General features: G+C 56.2%; 8 protein-coding genes and 1 non-coding gene across 9 annotated transcripts; 5 read left to right on the forward strand and 4 right to left on the reverse strand.

Moving 5' to 3' along the window:
• Positions 1-170: 170 nt before the first annotated feature.
• Positions 171-1890, reverse strand: B0T26DRAFT_635817 (uncharacterized protein; the record flags this gene model as incomplete). Its single annotated transcript, XM_060436762.1, has 2 exons — positions 171-846; positions 905-1890. 2 exons carry the CDS (start codon positions 1888-1890, stop codon positions 171-173), a joined length of 1662 nt encoding a protein of 553 aa, XP_060303805.1.
• Positions 1891-2112: 222 nt separating this feature from the next.
• Positions 2113-3256, forward strand: B0T26DRAFT_690128 (uncharacterized protein). Its single transcript, XM_060441067.1, has one exon. The coding sequence runs from the start codon at positions 2359-2361 to the stop codon at positions 3028-3030; it is 672 nt and encodes a 223-aa protein (XP_060303806.1). The 5' UTR covers positions 2113-2358; the 3' UTR covers positions 3031-3256.
• Positions 3257-3584: 328 nt separating this feature from the next.
• B0T26DRAFT_630915 (BCS1 N terminal-domain-containing protein) lies at positions 3585-5060 on the forward strand (the record flags this gene model as incomplete). The annotated part of the gene is made up of 1 exon (XM_060436293.1): positions 3585-5060. One exon carries the CDS (start codon positions 3585-3587, stop codon positions 5058-5060), a length of 1476 nt encoding a protein of 491 aa, XP_060303807.1.
• A 375-nt stretch (positions 5061-5435) lies between these two features.
• Positions 5436-7090, reverse strand: B0T26DRAFT_746773 (uncharacterized protein; the record flags this gene model as incomplete). The annotated part of the gene is made up of 3 exons (XM_060444740.1): positions 5436-6324; positions 6428-6750; positions 6857-7090. The coding sequence occupies 3 exons, from the start codon at positions 7088-7090 to the stop codon at positions 5436-5438; spliced, it is 1446 nt and encodes a 481-aa protein (XP_060303808.1).
• Positions 7091-8497: 1407 nt separating this feature from the next.
• B0T26DRAFT_612250 (uncharacterized protein) lies at positions 8498-9106 on the reverse strand (the record flags this gene model as incomplete). The annotated part of the gene is made up of 1 exon (XM_060435918.1): positions 8498-9106. A coding segment is annotated over one exon (609 nt), but the record flags the coding sequence as incomplete, so codon positions are not given.
• A 764-nt stretch (positions 9107-9870) lies between these two features.
• B0T26DRAFT_610977 (cytochrome b-c1 complex subunit 9) lies at positions 9871-10185 on the forward strand (the record flags this gene model as incomplete). Its single annotated transcript, XM_060435899.1, has 3 exons — positions 9871-9938; positions 10020-10068; positions 10135-10185. Coding segments are annotated over 3 exons (168 nt in total), but the record flags the coding sequence as incomplete, so codon positions are not given.
• A 1368-nt stretch (positions 10186-11553) lies between these two features.
• On the forward strand, positions 11554-18143 carry B0T26DRAFT_635484 (uncharacterized protein; the record flags this gene model as incomplete). Its single annotated transcript, XM_060436728.1, has 2 exons — positions 11554-17801; positions 17876-18143. 2 exons carry the CDS (start codon positions 11554-11556, stop codon positions 18141-18143), a joined length of 6516 nt encoding a protein of 2171 aa, XP_060303811.1.
• A 1123-nt stretch (positions 18144-19266) lies between these two features.
• Positions 19267-20399, forward strand: B0T26DRAFT_798644 (uncharacterized protein). Its single transcript, XM_060446952.1, has 2 exons — positions 19267-19930; positions 19991-20399. The coding sequence occupies exons 1-2, from the start codon at positions 19396-19398 to the stop codon at positions 20272-20274; spliced, it is 819 nt and encodes a 272-aa protein (XP_060303812.1). The 5' UTR covers positions 19267-19395; the 3' UTR covers positions 20275-20399.
• A 441-nt stretch (positions 20400-20840) lies between these two features.
• B0T26DRAFT_t21 lies at positions 20841-20961 on the reverse strand. Its single transcript has one exon. It is a non-coding gene; the product is annotated as a tRNA-Ser (tRNA).
• Between the last annotated feature and the right edge of the window lie 515 nt (positions 20962-21476).

Genomic DNA, 21476 nt, shown 5'->3' on the forward strand with positions numbered 1-21476 from the left:
TAGGTTATAATACAGTTTTTTCTCTTTTCACGGCTATGCGCTCAGAATGAAGGGGCCCGAGTGAAGTGATTGAAGCCGGCCGGTTCGATGCAAGCCAAGTAGCTGTACTCGTCTTTCAGGGGTAGGGAAGCAAGCATAGACCTCTCAGACAAAAATCGGGTGGTTTTTCTTCAGATGTAGTCGCGCCCGCTCTTTTGCATTTCGATCAGCCTCCAGCCGTTCGTCTCGGGATTGGCCACGTCCTCGGGGATGCGGGTTATGCCGATGGCATACGTGACAAGCTGGACCTTGTCCTCCATGCCCGCGGCGAGCTGGTTGGTCTTGGCGTTGCGGTAAACGTGCACTTCTTGTGTCCTGCAAGTAATGATGAAGACGGGGATCTCGCCGGGCTCGAGCATGCGCGCCTTGAGGATGTCCACGCCCCTGATGTCGAGAATTCGCCCGTCCGACTTCAGGCCTGCCTGCAGATACTGCTTGGTCAGGGCCTCGTATACAGAGTACTGGGCCTCGGACAGCCAGAGCTTCAGCGTCTCGATGTCGCCCCGAACATAGGCGTCCAGAACCTCGGGAAGGATGTACTCGCGGAGCTCCCGCAAGAACGGCTCGACCTGGAACGCGGGATCCATCTGACGAAGCTTCTTGATAACCATGGCCGTCTCGTTCTCGGCGAAGAAACCGGCGACGCGGTCCGTGATGCTCCTAGCGGTGGAGATGAGGGGGTTCTCGGACTCTTGGTAGACGTTCTTCATGCCAAACACGCCTTGGACGAATTTGTTCGAGTCCCTGAAGTCCCTCCATGCCTCCTTCCACGCGGCATCTTTGTGTAGCGTGACGTTGGTTCCAGCACTGCAAAGAATCGGTTAGTTAATTGTGCAGGTTGAGACACGGAACAGGCTCGACTTACTCGGGATCTTCTTCGAGGTTTTTCGACGACTTCCCGTCCTTGTTCTCCATCTGCTCCCGCAGCTCTCGCCGCCTCTTTCGCTCCTCCCTCTCGACCCACCCGCCGTACCTTGAGCTGCTCCCGTCATCGATAACATTCTTAACGTTCTGGTAGGCTTCTGTCTCGCGGATCGGCTTGGTGGCTTTGTCAAGCGCCTCGCCCGTGATGTTGGCGCCCTTGCGCACGCCCTTCATTACCGGGGTCTCCCACGTCCAAGAGGCGCCCTTGCCAATAGCTCCAGCTGTTGACTTGACGACGGTGGCGGCTGTGTTAGAGACAGCGCCCGAGGTAGCCTCGTAGGCCTGTCGCGCCTTTCGCACTGACTCGCTCTCGCTGAACTGATGGGCTGACGAGGCGAGGGCCTTGGTGGACTCGTTCCATTCCTTGGACTGCTTGAACTCGGACTGCATGGTCTCCATGAAGACCTGCCACGGCGTCTTGTCGCCATGGGGGGGAGGGGGTGGGATATCTTCAGCCTTCTCTTTTTGCTTGCCCTCGGACTTTTCCTGGCCTTCCTTGTCACCTTCCTTGTCGCCTTCCTCGCGACCGATACCTTCGCTCTCAGCATCAGGTTTCGCCTTAGACTCTGATGGCCGTCCTTCCTTGTCCTCCGGCGTCTCAGTCTGTGTCTTAGGGTCCTTGTCATCGGCCTGTCGCTGCGGAGTGCGGGACGAAGCGTGGAAGATGCGCGCGCTGGTTTGTGATGGAGGGCCGACGGCTCTGATGGCACTTGGGAGAAGCGGCGAACGTAGAAAGGTAGTGTGCTGGTAGGGCGCAGAGGTCGAAGAGGAGCGAGATTCGGCGGCGCTCAGCCGAGATGGCCGGGAGGAGAGGAAGCGGTAGTGTACCGGGGTGCCGGTGCTGGCATGGCTGCGGGTGCCGGACAGCAGCGAGGCCCTCAACGGAGCAGTCGCCGGTGTCCTTAAGAGGTGCCTGTATGTACTCATGCTGTGCTTGTTTGCTTGTATACTGGGTCGCCCTTCTCAGGCGCGGCAAGGCTCGGATGCTCGATGAACAACCTGAGGGCTCCTCAACCTGGAAGCTGCTGTTGTCCGTGTGAGGAGGTGAGGTGGTTGAGGATTTTGCGCGAAGGCAGTCAGGTGTGGAATTTGGAACTGGAATTTCTGCCAAGGATGCCGATGCAGGCGGCCGGTTCCCCAAATTTCTTTGCCGCAGCGCCAAAATTTCCTGGCCAAGCATCCTAGTTCCCCCGGCAAATTCCGGCTCGGTGCCTAGGCCGAAAAACCTTGGCTCTCTCTAATTATCACTAGGCCATTTTCAACCACCACGCAGCGCCGATCTCTTACGGGCTCGAGCTGCTCCCCCGAGGGAAAAAAAAACCGACAGGCCGACTTCTCCGGCTTCAGATTGCCCGCAACACTACGACGGCCCCGAGGGCCCATTAAAATCTAGACATGAGCCGATTCTCGACGAGTCGCCTCGCGGCGCGGGGCCTGTTCCAGAGCATCCAGTGTCAGCCGCAGTGCACGGCAGCCAGCAGCGCGCCCCAATGGAACCGCGCCTTTTCACAGTCGAGAGCCGCGCTCATAGATATACCACCAAAGACGAAGCCGCACAACCCGATGGAGCTGCTTGCTCGGAGCGTCCTGGGCAAGGCTACTACGGGCGCAGGCGATGCAAGTCTGAATGACGGGCAGCTCAACGCAAACAGCCTCGCCCAGGACTTGAATCTGTCGCCGGACATGACCGGCGAGGAGCCCTACCACTTCCACATCTACAGCCACAGGCACAACACACACGTCACAGTGTCGAAGCCGAACCGGGACGCCATCATATCGCTCTCGTGCGGCAACCTGGGGTTCAAGAAGTCGCAGCGCAAGCACTACGACTCGGCGTACCAGCTGGGAGCGTACGTGATCAACAAGATGCACGAGCAGAACCTGGTCAACAAGATCCACGCACTCGAAGTTATCCTGCGTGGATTCGGCCAGGGCAGAGAAGCCGTGTCCAAGGTGTTGATGGGGGCCGAGGGTACGCAGCTGCGCCCCAAGATTGTGCGTGTGTCGGATAACACGCGGCTCAAGTTTGGTGGTACGAGGAGTAAGAAGCCTAGGAGACTGGGTTAAGGCGGTGGTGGTGGGTGGACCGGCTGGGGACGGGGACGTGAGCGGAGAGGGACGGACGGAGAGGGAGTCACAAATGTGGCCATGTACAATACTGATACATGTCCTGTGTATATATTCCTAGATGTGTATTAGACTAGTTCTACTGCAAGTCCTTGGTGTTGGGCGAGATATTGACTGTTCAACACCCGACAATTTACTCCTTACCTAACCTGGAAATATTTACGAGGCCTGTGATTTTGACTGGATCTGGAGTGTGAGTGAACCAATGCCATGTACAATGTGAATACGTGATACAAATATCTTTATCCTAATTTAGATAGAAGGTTCAATTGCATTTCTTGATACTCTGATGGTCCATGGATTGGATGTTCTTGGGGTTGTCCAGGGCTGGGCGCGAGTGCCCCACTTAAAAGTTCAAGCTGCTGGAGCTTCTAGCCTGCAGCATCATCGGTGCAGCGCATTCAAGTACCTACCCCCTCCACATCGAAGAAAATACGCCAACAACGACACAACACGACAACGACACCAAAGGCAACGCCATGTCGTGACAGACCATGTCGGCAGCAGACGTCCCCGCAACGGCGCCCACAGCGGCTGCCGCAGCGGCTGCGGCCCCGGCTGCACCAGTCTCGGTCTCGGGGCTCGATGCGCTCTTCACCAACCCCGTCTTCGCCGGTGGCATTGGGCTCGCCGGGCTGGGGGCTGCCGCCGCCTTTGGCCGCCGAGCCGTCATCAGCGGCGTCGCTATGCTGCGCCGCCAGATGCTCGTGAACATCGAGATTAGCAAGCGCGATCCGTCGTACACGTGGGTGCTGGCCTGGCTGGCCCAGCCCCGCGACAACACGGGCTTTCTCGCCCGCCGCCTGACGCGCCTGCGCAACCTCTCCGTCACCACCACCACCAAGTCGGTTAGCCCCGGCAGGGGCTCCGTCCCTGACGACGTCCAGGGCCGCACCCACGCCGACTTCCGCGTCCAGCCCGGCTTCGGCCGCCACATTGTGCGCCATCGCCCAGGCGTCTACATTGCTGTCAAGCGCGAAAAGGCCAGCACCACCAGCACCGCCACCGGCGAGCCCCACGAGACCCTCACCCTCACCCTGATGTGGCCCCACCGCCATGTTCTTGGTGATGTCTTCACCGAGGCCCATGCCCTGGCCCAGAGCTTCCAGCAGGGCAAGACGGTCGTCTACACGGCCAGGCGCATGGAGTGGGCCGTGCTGGGCAAGCCGCGCCTCAAGCGCCCCCTGGGCAGCGTCATCCTCGACGAGGGCGTCAAGGAGCGCATCGTCGCCGACGTGCGCGACTTCCTGGCCGCCCAGCAGTGGTACACAGACCGTGGTGTGCCCTACCGCCGAGGCTACCTGCTGTACGGCCCCCCCGGCACCGGTAAGACCTCCTTCATCCAGGCCCTCGCCGGCGAGCTCGACTACAGCGTCGCCATGATCAACCTGAGCGAGGTGGGCATGACGGACGACTTGCTGTCCCAGCTCCTGACGCAGCTGCCCGAGAAGAGCATCCTGCTGCTCGAAGACGTCGACGCCGCCCTGACCAACCGGAAGCAGCGTGACCCCGACGGCTACAGCGGCCGCACCGTGACCGCCTCGGGCTTGCTCAACGCGCTCGACGGCCTGGCTGCCGGCGAGGACCGCATCGCCTTCCTCACCACCAACCACATCGACCGCCTAGACCCGGCCCTGATCCGCCCCGGGCGAGTCGACATGATGGTCCGCATCGGCGAGGCCACGCGCTACCAGGCCGCCCAGATGTGGGACCGCTACTATGGCGATATTGATGCGGACGCGTCGGGTCGCCAGCGCTTCCTGGCGAGGCTCGCCGAGCTCGGCCTGTTCGGTGACAGCCAGGACCCGGCCGTGCCCAAGCGCCACACGTCGACGGCCGCCATACAGGGCCTCTTCCAGTTCAACAAGGACGACATGAAGGGCGCTATCAGCATGACCGAGGGGCTGATTCCGCGCACTTTCGAGCCAGAGGCTCTCGCAGCTGACAGCTCCATCAAGTCGCCGGCGTGATTGGTGTCTGGAATTTTTCAGGACCACTATACACACCTACTGTACAAAACTACTATTATATGTACAATCAACAAGACTGGCGGCAGGATTCATTTTGGGTTTGGGGGTTCAAAAACAAAACCATTAGAAGGCACAGGGACCAGCTGATACCCAATATTTAAGGTACATATGTATCAATGTAAAACATATAGACACATAAAAACGTTGTATTACCTACCTCACCCCTACCTCCTTCTTCACCGGTATATATACATGAGGAGAGTGTATAAAAGACAGAAGTTGTATGAAATGAAAAACTTCCATCGTCCACTGTATCTGCACAGCTGCTTGAGTCTCATACTATTAGTACCTCTCTGCTTGTGGTCGGTTTCTTGCTTATTGGTCTGCCATCTCTTCTTCCTCAGCTGGTTGCATGTCCCGCCTCGTCGAAAAGATGCGCGCCCACGCCGCCTCAAGCGCCATATCCTTGAACGCCGCGTGGATGTGCTCTGATTTTAGACCCCACACGGTCTTGGTGCGCATTGCTTCGTCCCAGCCCGTGAGGTTCTCTTCGTCATCGTCGCTGTTTCTGTTTGCCTTGCTTTCAGCCCCGTCTCTTCTTCTGCTGCTGCTATCCAGCTGGCTGTCATCCTCTCCTTCTCCTCGCCCGCGGTATATATCCCCGTCCCCGTCCCCGTCCCCGTCCCCGTCCCCGTCTCCATCTCCGTTCTTGCTGCGCCTGCGCCCAATGCGATCCCCGTATCGCCACTGCGCAAACACGGTTGGCACCGCCCCGTACGCCACCACCTCGCCCCGCTGCACCACGTCCCGCACGATCATGTCCACGGGCGCGTTCAGGTTCATGGCTGTCCGCAGCAGCAGCTTGGCCGCTCCGCGTTGCGTGATAGCGTACGCTGTCGTGCACACCGGCCCGCCGCTGCGGTGGACCGTGCGCTGGCCTGCTGTGCTGCTGTTGTTATTTCTGTTGGGTTCGGGGGGATGGTGGCGGTGAGGAGGAGGAGCAGTGTCGCTGTCGGTTGTTAGGGGGGGCGCTTGCTGCTGCCGGGGCTGCGGCTGTGGCTGTGCCGAGGGGCCAGATTGCGGCTCTTTGCCCCCCGATCCGTTGTCATTGCCGTCGTCGGCGCGGTACAGGTAGTCCATGGCGCGGAAGATGGCATCGCCCGACGGCGCAAAGGGGTCCGCGTAGCGCACGTGCGGCTGCGGCCTGGCTGTGTGCACCACCTTGTACGGCTCGTCGAAGCACGCGCCAAGGGAGAGAATGTCCCTGTTTGAGGGGATAGTGTTAGTGGTGTCTCGTACATGTCATACGTGGCAGGTAAAAGGGGGCCTGAGGGCTTCGAGAGAGAATGAGAAAGGACAGCACGTACCAGTGTTGCGAGTGCCATGGGTCGTCGGGGTCTGACTGGATGAAGCTAGAGTCTGATCCTGCTTCTTGCGAATGGTGTTGGTGGCTGTGCTGGTGCTTTTGCGTAGAGAAGTGGTGATGATGGTGGTTGGAAGGCTGCTGTCCTCCCACGCCGCCGTCGCCGTCGCCGTCTTGATATAGCGGCCGCGACCCGGACTCGCGCAGCAGCCGCATCAGCTGCTTACTCAAGAGCGCCATCATGGGCCGCACGTTGACGTCCCACGCCGCGTCCGCCTCGAGGATCAGCACCGGCGGGAGTCTGTTCCGGAGCATCTCGGTCCATATCTATCAGGGTTGTCTGTCACCCGATATCCCCAGTTTGGTTTTCTTGAGACATTACGTAGAAAGGAGAGGATATGGGGAGAAAGGGGGAAAGGGGGAGGGCTCCTACATTCGCGTGTGCCCTCCAACACCCCTTTTCGCCTCTTTTCAGCGCCCGCGGGTTGCTCGACGGTGGCATCCCGGCGTCGACGATCTGCTCCGGGCCAACGGCCGGGTACGCCTCTAGGTCGATGCCTGCGAGGTAGGCCTGGAGCATAGCGGCGTCTGCTCGGTCGTACCGGTGCGGCAGGTTGATGTACTTGATCGAGTTGAACCCCAGAGTGCTGTTGCCTGCCGCACGCATGGCGGCCGCCTCCAGCTCCTCTTCATTTCTGTATATTCCAATACTGTCGCTCCCGGCATCGTGCCCATAATGGTGACAGTGGCGAGCACGTGGCTCACGAGGCATCCTTTGTTGTGAATTTGTCTCTGCTCTTGCTGCTGCCTTAGACGACAACGACGACGGCATCAATGGCCATGCCCTCAAGTACACGGTCAGTAACACTCCCCCTAGTAGCAGAAAGGTGAGGCAAACTGCCTTCTTCGTGGTGGCCGTTTGGTTCTGCATCCTGCCGATGCGCAATCCCATGTTTCAAAGGCGCCTTCTCGAACATTAGATGGATTGAACGTACGGCACCAAGTATCAAAGGAGACATGTATGATCTATCTCAAGACACGGGCACTGGTTGGGGCTGTGACAGGAAATTAATACTTCCTGAAAAAACTATAACCCCAAGCTTTCTTCCCCGGTGTGGCGTCTTACCCGCAGACTAGAAAGCATAACAACACTCTTGCCCGGCAGGTTGGTTCTTGCGCTGTGTTGGCGTTGAAGTGTCTACAACGGGAGTAAGCGGTGGCATTTCAAAACTTTGATTACATATCGTAATAATCGCCTTGGGACTGCTGTGTAGTTTAGTTGATGTTATATTCGTTACTGCCGATAGTTCTGGGAACATGGGGTTTGGTCATGGAGGATCGGTGATTAGAATTGGGACCGTTTTATATAAAAAATACGACAAGTGTTGCCAGTCCTATTATTACACAGCAGTTGTTCCGAATGCTGTACTGCAAATAAAGCATCAATCGTCGCTACCTAGGGAGATAGGTAAATGCAAAAGGATGGCTGGGAAGGGAACTGATGCATGCGCTCACCTACTGCGCTCGCCCAACCATAGATAGAGGTCATTGTCGGAACTATACATTCCCTTAGTTTTCCACTGTCATCGCTATCGTGAGAATATATCCCAGATATCGCTCTCCTGTCAAGACAGAGGTGGGTGATCGGGCGTGCGTCTGAAAACCGCATAACTGTACGGCCTTTCCCTATCTAGGTCCAGCAGGTCCCCTAAACAGATAGCAGTCCTCAGACAAGGGAGTGTACTGCTGCACTTGACAAGAGCAATGCACTTGGGAAGACCTAACGTGAACTTAAGTTGACCGCCTCGGCATCGACAGAAAGCAAACCATAAGGTTAAACAAGCTTCTGCAAGGGCTTTGCTCCATAAAGGTCCACCAAAACTGGGACGGGCTTGCTTCTGCATCGTAGCCTACGTCCCAAGTTCCAACCGCTATCGCTGCCATAAAATCGGAGCGAAAATGGGGCTTGAAATGTATCCCCGTAGGACGCCGGCAACCAAAAATTATATGGTGTCTCGGCTTAGTAAATGGGCACCGGCTTTGATGGTCGTTGCTAATTTCAGCTCGATGGCTCTGCCTCGACTGCATCGTCGGTCTCGGCTGCCACAGGCCCGGCAGCTTTCGGTTCTCCGTCGGCATCAAAGCCCAGGGCATCTAGCTCGCGGATGAGCTCATTGATCTTGATGACCTTGGCGATCTGCTCGGGCAACAAAGACCCGCCGGTCTCTTTCTTTTCCTTGAGCTCCTTTGCCTGACGCAACTTCTTCTTGAGGTTGCGGGCCTTCTTCTCCCTCTCTACCTCCGGGTCTAGGTCCTCAGTGGCCTCCTTGGGCTGTTCCTTGTTGGTCTCTAGGTCGGTGCCCTGAGACTCGCCGGAGGCCTTGGCTTTCTTGCGTGCTTCGCGCCGTTTGGCGTTCTTGGCAGCGGAAGCAGAAGAATGCGATTCTGCCGCCTTATCGTCATCTTTCAGACCTTCAGAGCCAGGGACAGGGCCCTTTCCACGGCTACGGAAGGTCTCGGCGGTACGGTTCTTGTAGACCTCAACATCCTCGGGAGGTCGGTAGCCGGGGCGGATTTTAATTGCCTTGCGTGTGGTGCCGTCTGGCCTAACTGATTCGGGAATGTGCCTCTCGCCGCTGCCCTCATCCACGACGATGCCGGAATTACTTGGATTGGCGGACATAGCGAGTGTGTGTGTGTGTAGACGTTTGTATTTGTTGTACTGAGACCCTGGGAAGATGTTGATAAATGGAGGGGTCGAGGGAGCGAAGCTCTCAACTTAGAGTCGCGGCGGCCTGAAGTGGAACAAGCTTGGAAGTCGCAAATCGCGGATGCCAACCAATTCGTCTGGGCTGTGTGCTCGCCTGCTGCAACCGCCTCCCACACGTCTGCGGGGAGGGTAGATTAGAACGGCGATACTCTCGACAGTCGTCCTTGTCTTTGGAGGAAAAGGCGATGGTTGTTGCATTCACTTGGCAACTTGCCCGTGGTGCCCGGTCGCGCACAAATGTTCCCCTCACAATCCTCACAGCCTTGGCGCCTTTAGTAGGGTCTTGGGAAGGGGGGGGGGGGGGAAGGGTGGGTAAGCTTTAGCCAATCAGAACGCTCTCCGGGTGCTTCCGCTGTGGTCTTTCTGGCTGGTCATCCGCAGTTTTGCTCGGCAGCCCTCGTCTCACATACGAAAACACCTTGGAATTGTTCGCGATACATCATCCCCAACCTATCTGCACGACGCCGTTGCGGACGCCAAACCCTCAATTGACTCTGTCTGGGACCCCGCACGCAGTCGAAATGGTGAGCCGCTCTCGTCGAAAAAATCAAAACGCATGCATAGGGACTCGTTGGACTAACGGCACATGCTCCAGGCCGTCTCTCGCTCCCTCTACAAGTAAGCACCCCCCGAAACCCCTGCGACCGGCAGCCAGGAAGACTAACATTGCCAACTGCAGCACCTTCTTCCGGAGGAACTTCACCATGCTAGGTGTTGTCTTCGCCGGAGCATTCGGCTTCGAGATGTACGCAACGCCACCCCCGGGATGAGACGCAGGGCCCAGGGCCGGTGCGGGCTGGGAGTAGCCGTGCTGATCAGTCTACAGGTTCTACAACACAACAATGGACAAGATCTGGGACCACCACAACCGAGGGGTATGCAAGACCACATACACATTACGCGCTGTTCCGGGGACGAGATATGCTGACAGACAACCACAGCGCCAATGGAAGGACATCCGGCACAAGTACGTAGAGGCCGAGGAGGACGACGAGTAGATCCGAATTCAACCTAGAGTGCTCCGGAAATGCTAGCGGCTGTAGAAAGTAAACGGCGACCGGAAAAGAGGTTCGAGGGCTTACCTTGGACGTGTGTATGTTTAAGACGGGAAGCGGCTGTAGAGGGAGAGACCATCAACTTTGCCAATACTACGAACTTATGGAGTCTTGCAATCGCAGCGGCATGCGGCCGTGGCCACGGAAAATGATGCACGCCACCGTCCCAACTGAACTGAGGCATGGGTGGGTGATGGGAATGTTGACCCAGCCAGCCAAGGGTCTAGGTGCTTGTGCAATGATGGTTGGTAAAGGGGTTTGAGATGCAGCAACTCTGGGAGGATAATGAAGGTATGAGCTGCCTCGTTGTAATCTCATTCAACCGCGGCACTCAGCACTGAGTATTCGTATAAAAGCCACGATCCAACGACACCAGGTTCGTGTTCTCCTAAGAATGTTCCCCTCACTCAAGCTTGACAGGTCTGTCCCGTAGTATAGGTTACTAGTAGCGTCATGAAAACTGGGGAATGACTTGATCATGCCGAAATATCCAAGGTAGGGCTGGTGTTGGCATTCAGGTTCATCACTGAACTACATAGTAGTCTCTCATTACGCCCGTCATCACTCCGTACGCCCCTGTGCATGAGTGCGAGGACCCGCTGAACATGCTACCTTCTCAGAATAGAACATGAATTATAACATCAATCACGGCGGGCGGTCTTCAGTGGTGACAATTGCGACTTCCCCAACAGAGCAATTGTCAAAGCTGCCCGCAGCAAAGCACCCGATACAGTAACAGCACCTCTCCACTCCTGCCACACGACAAGGATTTCTCAGCCAGCAATTGCAATAGTAGCAGCAACCAACCCCGCGACATCCCCCTCCCCTCCTCCAGAAATCACCATCGGCAGCTGCCTTAACCAACCTACGCCTCCCGTGCCTTACTCTAGTACGCTTTCACTACTTTCGGCGTTTACGACTTAATCCAGCCAAGCCCCCTACCTTGGGTACAGTATTAGGTAGCCAACGAAACGACTAGCACGAGCCACAACGATCACGACCAAATATACGAGGACCCCAACCGCCACCGCCGTGAGACCAAGGCCGCAGCCGCTGGACGCCCGATTATAAGTCCGACAACAACTGCACAACAGGGTCCTACACACGATCGCAACTACAACTGCGAACACGAGTACAAACACAACCACAACTTGAGCCGTAGCCACGAGCAGCCGCATGCCGCCTGCCGCATGCAGGCTCTGTAACCACAACCCACGGCCCTCAACCCTCAACCCTCAACCCTCAACCCCTCCACGAATAGCAGCATAGCATGATCTAATCTGACGCCCAACGCTCGCTCCCGCAATGGAAGCGACCATGTCGACCCAAGAGCGGCAGCTCTGCCATTTCTTGATGGACCTGCCCTCTAGATACAAGTTCCGCTACACCGACGCTGTCACGCGGGACCTGGTAATCAGCCTCTTCTGGTCCCTCGCTGGCGGCAATCCCGACTACATGCGCCTCCTATTCCCCGATGGCATCCCTCAGAACACGGCTAGCGCCTCCAACGCCGGCAATCCTTCCAACGCCGGCAGCCCTCCTAAACCCGATATCCCAAAGCTCAAGGTCGCCCAGGGCGCTGTCGAGGGCGCCGAGTACACCGAAGCCGCGCGCGGCAAGGCCTGCGGCCACATCTTCAAGTCGGGTGAGGCCTCGTACGCATGCAGGACGTGCAGCTCCGACGACACGTGCTGTCTGTGCAGCAGGTGCTTCGACGCCACAGACCATACCGGCCATATGGTTCGGATCAGCGTCTCTCCCGGCAACAGCGGCTGTTGCGACTGCGGGGACGCCGAGGCCTGGAGGAAGCCCATGTTCTGCACCATACACTCGACGTGGGAGCGGGAGCCCAAGGGCAAGGAGAAAGCCGCCGCCGCCCTTCCCGACGACCTGGTCGCCAGCATCCGCATGACCATCAGCCGTGTCTTCGACTATATGTGCGACGTCATATCGTGCTCCCCCGAGCAGCTGCGCCAGGGCAAGTTAGAAGCTTCGATAAAGCAGGACGAGCGCCTGTCGAGGTTATCGTCGACATATGACGGCGGCGACACTGACCCCCCACCTGACTATGCCGTGATTCTCTGGAACGACGAAAAGCACACAGTTGTCGACGTGAGGGACCAGGTCGCCCGCGCCTGCAGCACTACGCTGAGCAACGGCCTGTCTAAGGCCTATGAAACCGACGCCATCGGCAGGAGCATCTTGATGTACCATTCTAGCATCGAGAAGCTCCTCGAGGTGGCCGAAGTCCTCGAGAGGATCAGGGTCACAGTCACAATCCGCTCCTCCCGAGACACCTTCAGGGAGCAGATGTGTGGCACCATGATCGAGTGGCTCAGCGACATCTCGGGGTGTAGCGTTGGCCAGGACCATCAGATATTGCGGACCATAGTGTGCGAGGAGATGCTCAAGCCGTGGCGCAAAGGCAGCCCTGCTACACATGCCATGGTCGGCAAGGATGGCATCGATGACGAGGATCTCATTGACCGCGAAGAGCGGGAGACCAACAGCTTCTTTGAGCAGCAGAACAGGCTTCTACGTCAAGCGCGTCAGGCCGCTCTCCGGGAAGCTCGATTCGACGGCAGCGACGACGACGACGATGACGACGGGGATGAGAGAGGGGGCGATGACGATGACGATGACGACCACAACACCCCCTCCAGCGGAGAGATGGACGAGGACGGGGAAGACGACGATGATGTCATGATGATCGATGCGAGACCCGATCCTTCTGGCGATGTCCCTATGGAGGACTGGCGCCAGGAGCAAGGGGCCGTGGGTGTTGATGAGCCTATCATTGCATTTTTGCCGCCGCCGCCTCCGCCGCCGCCGCCTCCGGCTCCACGCCGGAACCCTATGCGAGAACGAGAGCTCACGCCGTCGGATTCGGATACAGCCGAGCCCCTGATCGCACCGACCGTCTACGGGAAGACTGGTCTGGACGTTCCCAAGACTCCGGGCCAGGCCAAGGGGGATAAGGCTTCACCCCCTAATCCCGGCCGCTACTGGCTAGGTACGCCTGCTGGATATACGGAACAGGATAGCATTCCGCCCGCTGAGGATCTCTTCGAGCGGGTCCGTCTCGACTGGATGATCCTATTTGACCTGCGCATGTGGAAAAAGGTCCGAAATGATCTACGCTCGCTCTACATCTCGACCGTGGTCACCATCCCCGAGTTCAAGCGCGTGCTTGGCCTGCGATTTGCCGGCCTCTACACGACGCTCGCCCAACTCTACTTGATTGGTGATCGGGAGCCCGACCACTCCATCATCAACATCTCGTTGCAGATGCTCACGACACCGTCCATCACGGCTGAGATTGTTGAGCGCGGCAACTTTCTTACGAGCCTCATGGCCATTCTATACACGTTCTTGACGACTCGTCAAGTCGGGCATCCGTGGGATGTCGCATCCAACGCCGTGCTCGCCTTTGATTCGGGGTCGGTAACGAACCGGAGAATGTACCATTTCTTTCTAGACCTAAAGTATCTCTTTGGTTCCCCCCACGTCCAGGAGCGCCTCAGGACTGAAGATCGGTACATGATGCAGTTCCTGGACCTTGTCAAGCTGCATCAGGGTATCTGCCCAAACGTGCGCGCGGTGGGCGAGCACGTCGAGTATGAAACCGACAGCTGGATCAACGCGTCTCTGGTGACGCGGGAGATCAACAGGCTCTGCAGGCAGTTTTCGGAGTCATTCCGCAATGTAAAGGAACAGGACTCGCTCTGCGTGTCCAGGGCCATACGCCTAGCGGCCAAGAGCGTCATCATCAATTCGATAGGTGCCGAGCGCGGCCGGTTCAACCAGTCCGAAATTAAGGACGAGGTTCGGTTCAAGATGCTGGATGACTTTGAGTTTGACACATCGGGTCGAAAGCTCGAGGTTGTCAAGTTTGTAGTAGAGGAGCAACCCATCAGCTTCCACCACGCCCTTCACTACACGCTGTCGTGGCTGATCGAGTGCGGCAAGGCCATGTCGATCCAGCAGCTTCGTGCCCTACTCACCTTTTCGACGCAGGAGCTCGTGATGAAGCCTCGCGCCATGGGTCGCCTCACGATGCCGCGGCGCGAGTACAATGACCAAGACTTCCTCATGGCTGCCTTTGACTACCCGCTTCGCGTCTGTGCATGGCTTGCTCAGATGAAGGCGGGTATGTGGGTCAGAAATGGCATGAGCCTTCGTCATCAAGCCGGAACATATCGCGGCGTCATGCAGCGTGACGTCCAGCACTTGCGCGATATTTTCCTCCTGCAGACGGCGCTCGTGGTATGCGACCCCAGCCGCGTGCTCGCTTCCATTATCGACCGCTTCGGGATGGAGAAGTGGGCCAAGGGTATCTTTGAGCAAAAGTCTAAGGCGCAGGATGATATCCAGCACCTGGACGTGGTCGAAGACATGATACACCTGCTCATTATCCTCTTGAGCGACCGGACGTCCCTCATCCCCAACGAGGATGAGGCTAGCCCACACATCCCATACATGCGCCGCGACATCACCCATGTCCTCTGCTTCAAACCTCTGTCATTTTCCGACATCTCGGGCAAGCTCCCGGATAGATTTCAAGAGCAGGAGGACTTCCACAGCATCTTGGATGAGATGACGACGTTTAAGCCGCCAGAGAGTCTGACCGATGTCGGCACCTTTGAGCTCAAGCCGCAGTACATCGAGGACGTTGACCCCTATATCGCGCACTACAGCAAGAACCAGCGGGAGGAGTCCGAGACTGCGTGGCGCAAGTGGATGGCCAAAAAGACGGGCAAGCCCATTGAAGATATCGTCTATGAACCCAAACTGCGGCCCATCACCTCGGGCGCCTTCGCTGGCCTCGCCGAGTTCACTAGCACCGGCGTGTTTGCGCAGCTCATCTTTTACTCGCTGCTCTACCCCCTCGTGTGTCCAAAGCTGACACCCCAAGTTCCGTCCACCAGAGTAGAGACATTTTTGCAGGTGGTCCTGCACTTGATCCTGCTCGCCATTTCCGAGGATACCTCGGATGAGGATACTCCGCAGCAGTCCTCGTTCATCGCCACTGCCCTCTCTCAACAAGCGCGCAGCAACTTTATGCCCGAGGCCCCCATGGCCAAGACAATCGTGGCTCTGCTGAGCCTGATGTCCTCCAAGGACGAATTCAAGGCGTCTCACCCCAAGATTGCCCTGATTCTCAAGAGGATGCGGCAGAAGCGCCCGAGGACATTCGAGTTTGCCTTCCAGCATTTAGGCCTCTCGGTAGACCGCGTCAACACAGCCTCGCCGGCCGGCAACAGCGCCGAGGAGGAGCGGGAGCGGAAGAAGCGGGCCGCACTGGACCGTCAGGCCAAGGTGATGGCGCAGTTTCAGGCGCAGCAGAAGAGCTTCATGGAAAACCAAGGCGATATCAACTGGGGGGACGTCGACGACCTCGATGACGACGTGGACGTCCCGCTGGTGGAAGAACACAGGAACTTCTGGAAATACCCAACGGGGACTTGCATATTGTGCCAGGAAGATACCGACGACCGCCGGCTGCATGGCACGTTTGCTTTTTTTGCCGAGAGCAACATTCTCCGGCAGACAGACTTCCAGGACCCTGATTTTGTCAGGGAGGCCTTCAACACGCCCGAAAACCTCGACCGGTCGGCCGAGGAAATCCGGCCGTTTGGCGTTGCGCACGAAAATCGGCAGATAGTGCACAAGGTGAATCTGTCTGGGGAGACGTTTGAGGCCGAGCGCCAGGTCATTGGCAAGGGCTTTCCAGCCAAACTGTCTCGTACAGGCCCAGTCGCGATTGGCTGCGGCCACATCATGCATTACAGCTGTTTTGAAGCCTACTTTGACGCGACAGTGCGCCGGCACAACCAACAGATTGCGCGCCACCCTCCCGAGGACACTGATAGGTTTGAGTTTGTCTGCCCGCTATGCAAAGCTCTCGGGAATGCTTTCTTGCCGATTATTTGGAAGGGCCAAGAGGAATCCTACCCTGGCCCGTTGATTTCGTCCAGTCCGTTCTCCTCATTCCTCGACACCCAGATGCACTCGGCCTACTACACGCTAGGGGCAGCTAGACCGCCGGACCAGACGCAAAACACGTTTGCTGCGTACACGTCGAGCATGATGATCAACAATCTCGCCGAAAGATCCTCTCAGCTGATAGACGATGCCTGGGTTGATGTCGGAGCCCATTCTATATCGACGGGGACGCCGTTCAGCGAGACCTTCTCGATTGTCTCGGCGCCGGATCCTGGCACCCGAGGCGTCACTCCGGACACCAACAGCATGATGCGAGAACTGGTGACGGTCTACCGCCGGCTCAAGAATACGCTTCAGAAGAATGGTATCCAGTCGCGGCACGTCGACGAGGCAGAAAAGGAGGACCTCATCGACTTGCATTCGAGCGACGCACTGGCCCGGTCCGTGGGCTTTTCCATATCTGCCGTCGAGATCCAGCAGCGGGGAGTCGAGGCTGAATACGGAATGACTTTCCTGGAGAAGGTGCCTGACCAGGTTCTCACGCAGCTCCGCATCCTCAGCGAGACGGTCACGTCGTTCATCGCCGTCGGGGGGCAGCGCGACGCGGGCGAGAACAGGATGGACAGCGAATATCGAAAAGACGCCGAACGCCAGCACTGCCAACTCTTTATTGCGCAGTACTTTGGCAAGGAGACCGAGTCGACGCACGTTCCCGCAAATTCGTATCCTCCGCTCCTTGGCCAGGACCCGTTCATCTTCCTGTGCGAGTCTGTGTTTGGCGTCGCGTTGGCACAGGGCATTGAAATTGCCCACCTAGTCCGGCTCTGCTATCTTGCCGAGATCACAAAGGTCGTCTACCATCTCGGCCGCAACATGCCCGCCACGATCTGGCTACAGCACATAGTCACCCGCAAGGCGGATATGGACCCGGCGCTGGCCAACTTTGCGGCATTCTGCGAGGAGTTGGTGCGCATGGACGTGGCGGTCAGCAGCCAGTCGATCGTGACAGATATGGAAAATCGGCCTGAGAACAAGGGCTTTGACCAGCCCGGGCTTGACAACTGGGACTCGTGGTACCTGCTGGCGCGGAAATACGCGCTGACTTTTCTGCGCAAGTGCGTGGTGCTGCTCCACGTCAAGTTTGGCGTCGACTTCAACAGCCACGTGTCGCCGGCGCCCGAGCAAAAGGAGCTGGAGCGTCTCACGGAGGCGCTGCGCGTGCCGTCGTTCGACGAGATGCTCACGGCGCTGACGCCTCTCGGCGTACAGTACGGTTGGCCCGTGGACACGAAGCGTCTCGTGACCGGCTGGGTCAAGCACCAAGCCATCTGGCCGCGCTCAGGCGCCGACTTGGCGCTTCCGGAGTCGGCCGTCATCAGCCACCCCGGTGTGTTCGAACTCGTGGGGTTGCCCAAGAACTACGAGACACTCATCGAGGAGTGCACGCGCCGCAAGTGTCCCACCAAGGGCAAGGAGATCACAGACCCGACCATCTGCCTGTTCTGCGGTGACTTGTTTTGCGGGCAGGCCATCTGCTGCTCCAAGGAGGATAAGGCCGGTCGTAACAAGACGGTCAAGATTGGCGGTGCGCAGCAGCACATGCGGAAGTAGGTTTTTTTTCTTTTTCATGCCGCTTTTCAAGTTCACAGGTCGCAGTGTAACTAACCGAAGACCCAAACAGGTGCCAGAAAAACATTGGCCTCTTCATCAACATCCGGCGCTGCTGCGTATTCTACCTCCACCGCACGACGGGCTCCTTTAGCAACGCCCCTTATATCGACAAGTACGGTGAGGCCGACCTCAACCTCCGCCATGGGCGGCAGCTGTTCCTCCACCAGAAGCGCTACGACTCAATGCTCAGGAACATGTGGCTCAGCCATGGTGTACCGAGCTTCATCTCACGCAAACTCGAGGCGGACATCAATAACGGCGGGTGGGAGACGATATGATTTTCCCCTTGTATTCTAGCAGAGTGGCCACTACTTGGGTGACAATTGTGGGTACATTATGGCCTGGTACAATATGGTTTGGTATGATTTGGGTAGAAGGAAGGCACTAAAGTTTCTTTTTTTTTCTTTCAAAGTGGTATCAGGTAGCAAATGAAATATTAGATAAGCGCTGTTTTTGTCTCGGCCTTTGTCCATAGAGAGAACGAGGTAAGGATACAGCGTCTAGATAATAGTAAGAATTGAAGATAGTATACGCAGTATACTGCGTATGGCATTACGTTCTTGACTTTGAATAACATGCCATTGCTGTACAGCTGGCTGTTCACCTGTCACCGGTTACATCGATCTTGTGTTTTTCGATCTGATCCTCTGTATTTGTGAGAGGCAATCAAGTAGCTAGGTAGGTATGTAATCATGCTAGAATATGGTTGCCAAGTTCAGTACTGAAATCAGACGCGGAAGGCCTAGACTACCCATGACTGTCTTGAAGTCGAATGAAGGGCAATGTGAGAGTGGTTTCAAAGAGCCAAGCACCCCAAGCACCTCGATTCAGCTCCGCAGCGTCATCACGTCATTCCGGTGCCTTGAGCGGCCAATTTAATTACACCATGTCTGTGACCAACGAAATAACTCACGAGAATGTAGACCTGCCTCGGTGCTGAGCCTGTCTGTCGATGTCCCAATCGGACGCGCCTCGTGCGGTTCAGTCTCAACCCATCCTCCCGGAAGATGAGATTATTTGAGATGGCAGAGGGCCCATCCCTCCGGGGACAAGTCAGGACCCCGGGTAGCTTTGCAGGAGAGAATCACAGAAAGACGAGCTGAGCAAACGGGGTGGTCACCTTTTGTGGAGTGGCGCACCGTCTCGACATGAGCAGACCAAACTGCGTGGGAGCCTGGAGGCTATAGTAGCGAATCCAAGTCGGCTTTCTAAACGACAAAGCTGCCTTTGCTACCTAAGGTAGACAGGTACCTTACGTAGGTGTAGGTGAAATATCCCGAGGAATTTGCTCCTTCTACGTTTAGTAATTAATTATGGGCGCAACCGCCACAAAAAAATCGTAGAAATGGCAAACCTTATTTGGGAAATTTGAATTTTTGTGGGAGTTCCTAAACATGAGAAACTGGCTCCCCTTTTCTACTCACCCCTTCTTATTTCTCTGCCGTTTGACAAGAAAAACATCATCTCAATTATCGACTGAAGCACGAGAAAGCTCAATCAACTTCGAATGCTGTCAAAACACATAATCAGATGGCCTCTCCTGCAGACATTGTCATTGCTCCCCATGGGGATATTCATCTCCTTGTCGGCCCCAACGCGAAGCGAATCAAGGTGCAATCGCTCATTCTTCGCGTCAGCTCTACCGGCTTTTTCACACTTTCTGGACCCAACGGCCTCTGGATAGATGCCAAAACCATCTCTCTCCCCGACGAAGACGGTGAAGAGGCCCTCGTAATTGTCCTCAATGCCGTCCACTACCGCGCGGATAAGATCGACGACCCGCTTCCCCCAGACATGATTCTTCGCGTTGCCATTGTTTCGGAAAAGTACGGCTTCACTCAGCCACTGAAGCTCTGTGCCCGCGACTGGCTAAAGTGCGACAATGTCCATGATGTACACAAGCTGTGCCAGCTTGCCATTGCATCCATCTTGTTCCAGGACGAGAAAAGTTTCAGCGACACGACGCTGAAGCTTCTTCGATCGTATGCAGGCTCATATTGGCGCCTTGCTGCTGAGGTCAAGGAGTCGCTGAAGAGGACCCCCGAGACAGCTTTTCGGTTTGCTGGTAAGCAATCTACCTAGTTCCGTCTATTGAAACGGCCAGTTAATTAGTTTTTCATTCTAGGCATGATGGAGGAACGACGGACTCAACTTCGGATGGACCTACTCTTTCACGTCCTCCACCGACCATTCCTAACTGAACAACAAGCTCAAATACTGTACAGCTGTTCGAAAAACTGTATTTACAGGAGTCATTCGTACATGCATTACATCAAAGTTTTGGCCAACCCGCTCGCCACACAACTTGTAGAGTCGTCACTGACTCTAGCACGAGTATCTGAAATATCTATTGACAAGGTTATCGAGGATATCGAGTCCAGAAATTACTCCCTGATGGATTTTTCTTGACAACTCAGTGCTTCAATCTGTTGGTGATTCATTCTTAAGAGGTGGCGGAGCTCATGCTCATGCTCATGCTCACGCTCATGCTCGTGTTGTGTTAATTCTCAATGAAATGTAGTTGGCTGACTCACACCTTCCCGTGTCACTCAGCGACACACCCGCTTCATGCATCTCACATTTCACTCATCTCGGTTGATTGTCTAAACCATTAAACCGAGCAGAGTCATTCAGTTACGTTGATGCTATAAAGTCATCCTGACAATTTAGTGATGAGATGTGTTCGTGAAGGGCACGTACATCCACAGCACATAGCATCATGTAGCATATCCATGATCATCGACGTCCACGCGAAAATTGAACACAGTCAAGTCGAGTTTCAGCCTCGTCCAACTCTGCAGTGGTGTTGAAGCCACGCAGGACACGAAACAGCAAAGGGGGGGGGGGAACTCGAACGGCATGGAGGTAATTAAAGCGTAACTGCACCTTGACGAGACCAGGAACACTGGTCAAAAGACTCGCATCAAAGACAGAAAGAAACCAAAAAGATCAAACGATCAAAATGCCGAAGAATTCGTCACCTACAGGATTCGAACCTGTGCGTCCGAAGACACGACCTTGTATGCACGCCGCCTACTCAAGGGCGAGTGAACTGTGGATAGCAGGGCCGCACGTTAACCACTCCGTCAAAGTGACTTGACTTTTCGTATTTAATGCAAGATGAGTCGCCTCGGCAGGGTCATGTAGCCCGCACCGCCGCAAGTGGGCGGAAATGCGTAGGATGTGTGGGACGCCTGTGGAGTCTGAAACTTTGTTTTAGTAGTTTTACTGCTTTCCATGACTCGCTCGTATGAGTCATCTTGCACGTTGTCTAAAGGCCTGCCTGCTGGTTGAATGGCATCAAAGGGTTGAGTGTAATAACGCGATGGGCATATGTTCCTTGGATGAAATAGAATTTCTCGTTTATTCTCTCGAGCAGAACGAGGCCTTGACGTAAATACCAACCTAGCTGAGAACACTACTGTCTCTATCTTGTAATCACACGACGGAACGCAGTCAGAGTTAAGTTCAGCGCGTGTAAACGAATAGAAGGGCCAGCCAGAGGGCTCATGCCACTCAGCCGCCGGGCTACCACGAACTATTTCTGCGTGTTTTTGTCGTAAGCTGACACCCGGCCTCGGTTTCGTACTTCCAGGTAATCCAACTAGGCT

Source organism: Lasiosphaeria miniovina (assembly GCF_030549165.1).
Source record: "Lasiosphaeria miniovina strain SMH2392-1A chromosome Unknown B0T26scaffold_1, whole genome shotgun sequence".
In the NCBI taxonomy this organism is placed as follows: Eukaryota; Fungi; Ascomycota; class Sordariomycetes; order Sordariales; family Lasiosphaeriaceae; genus Lasiosphaeria; species Lasiosphaeria miniovina.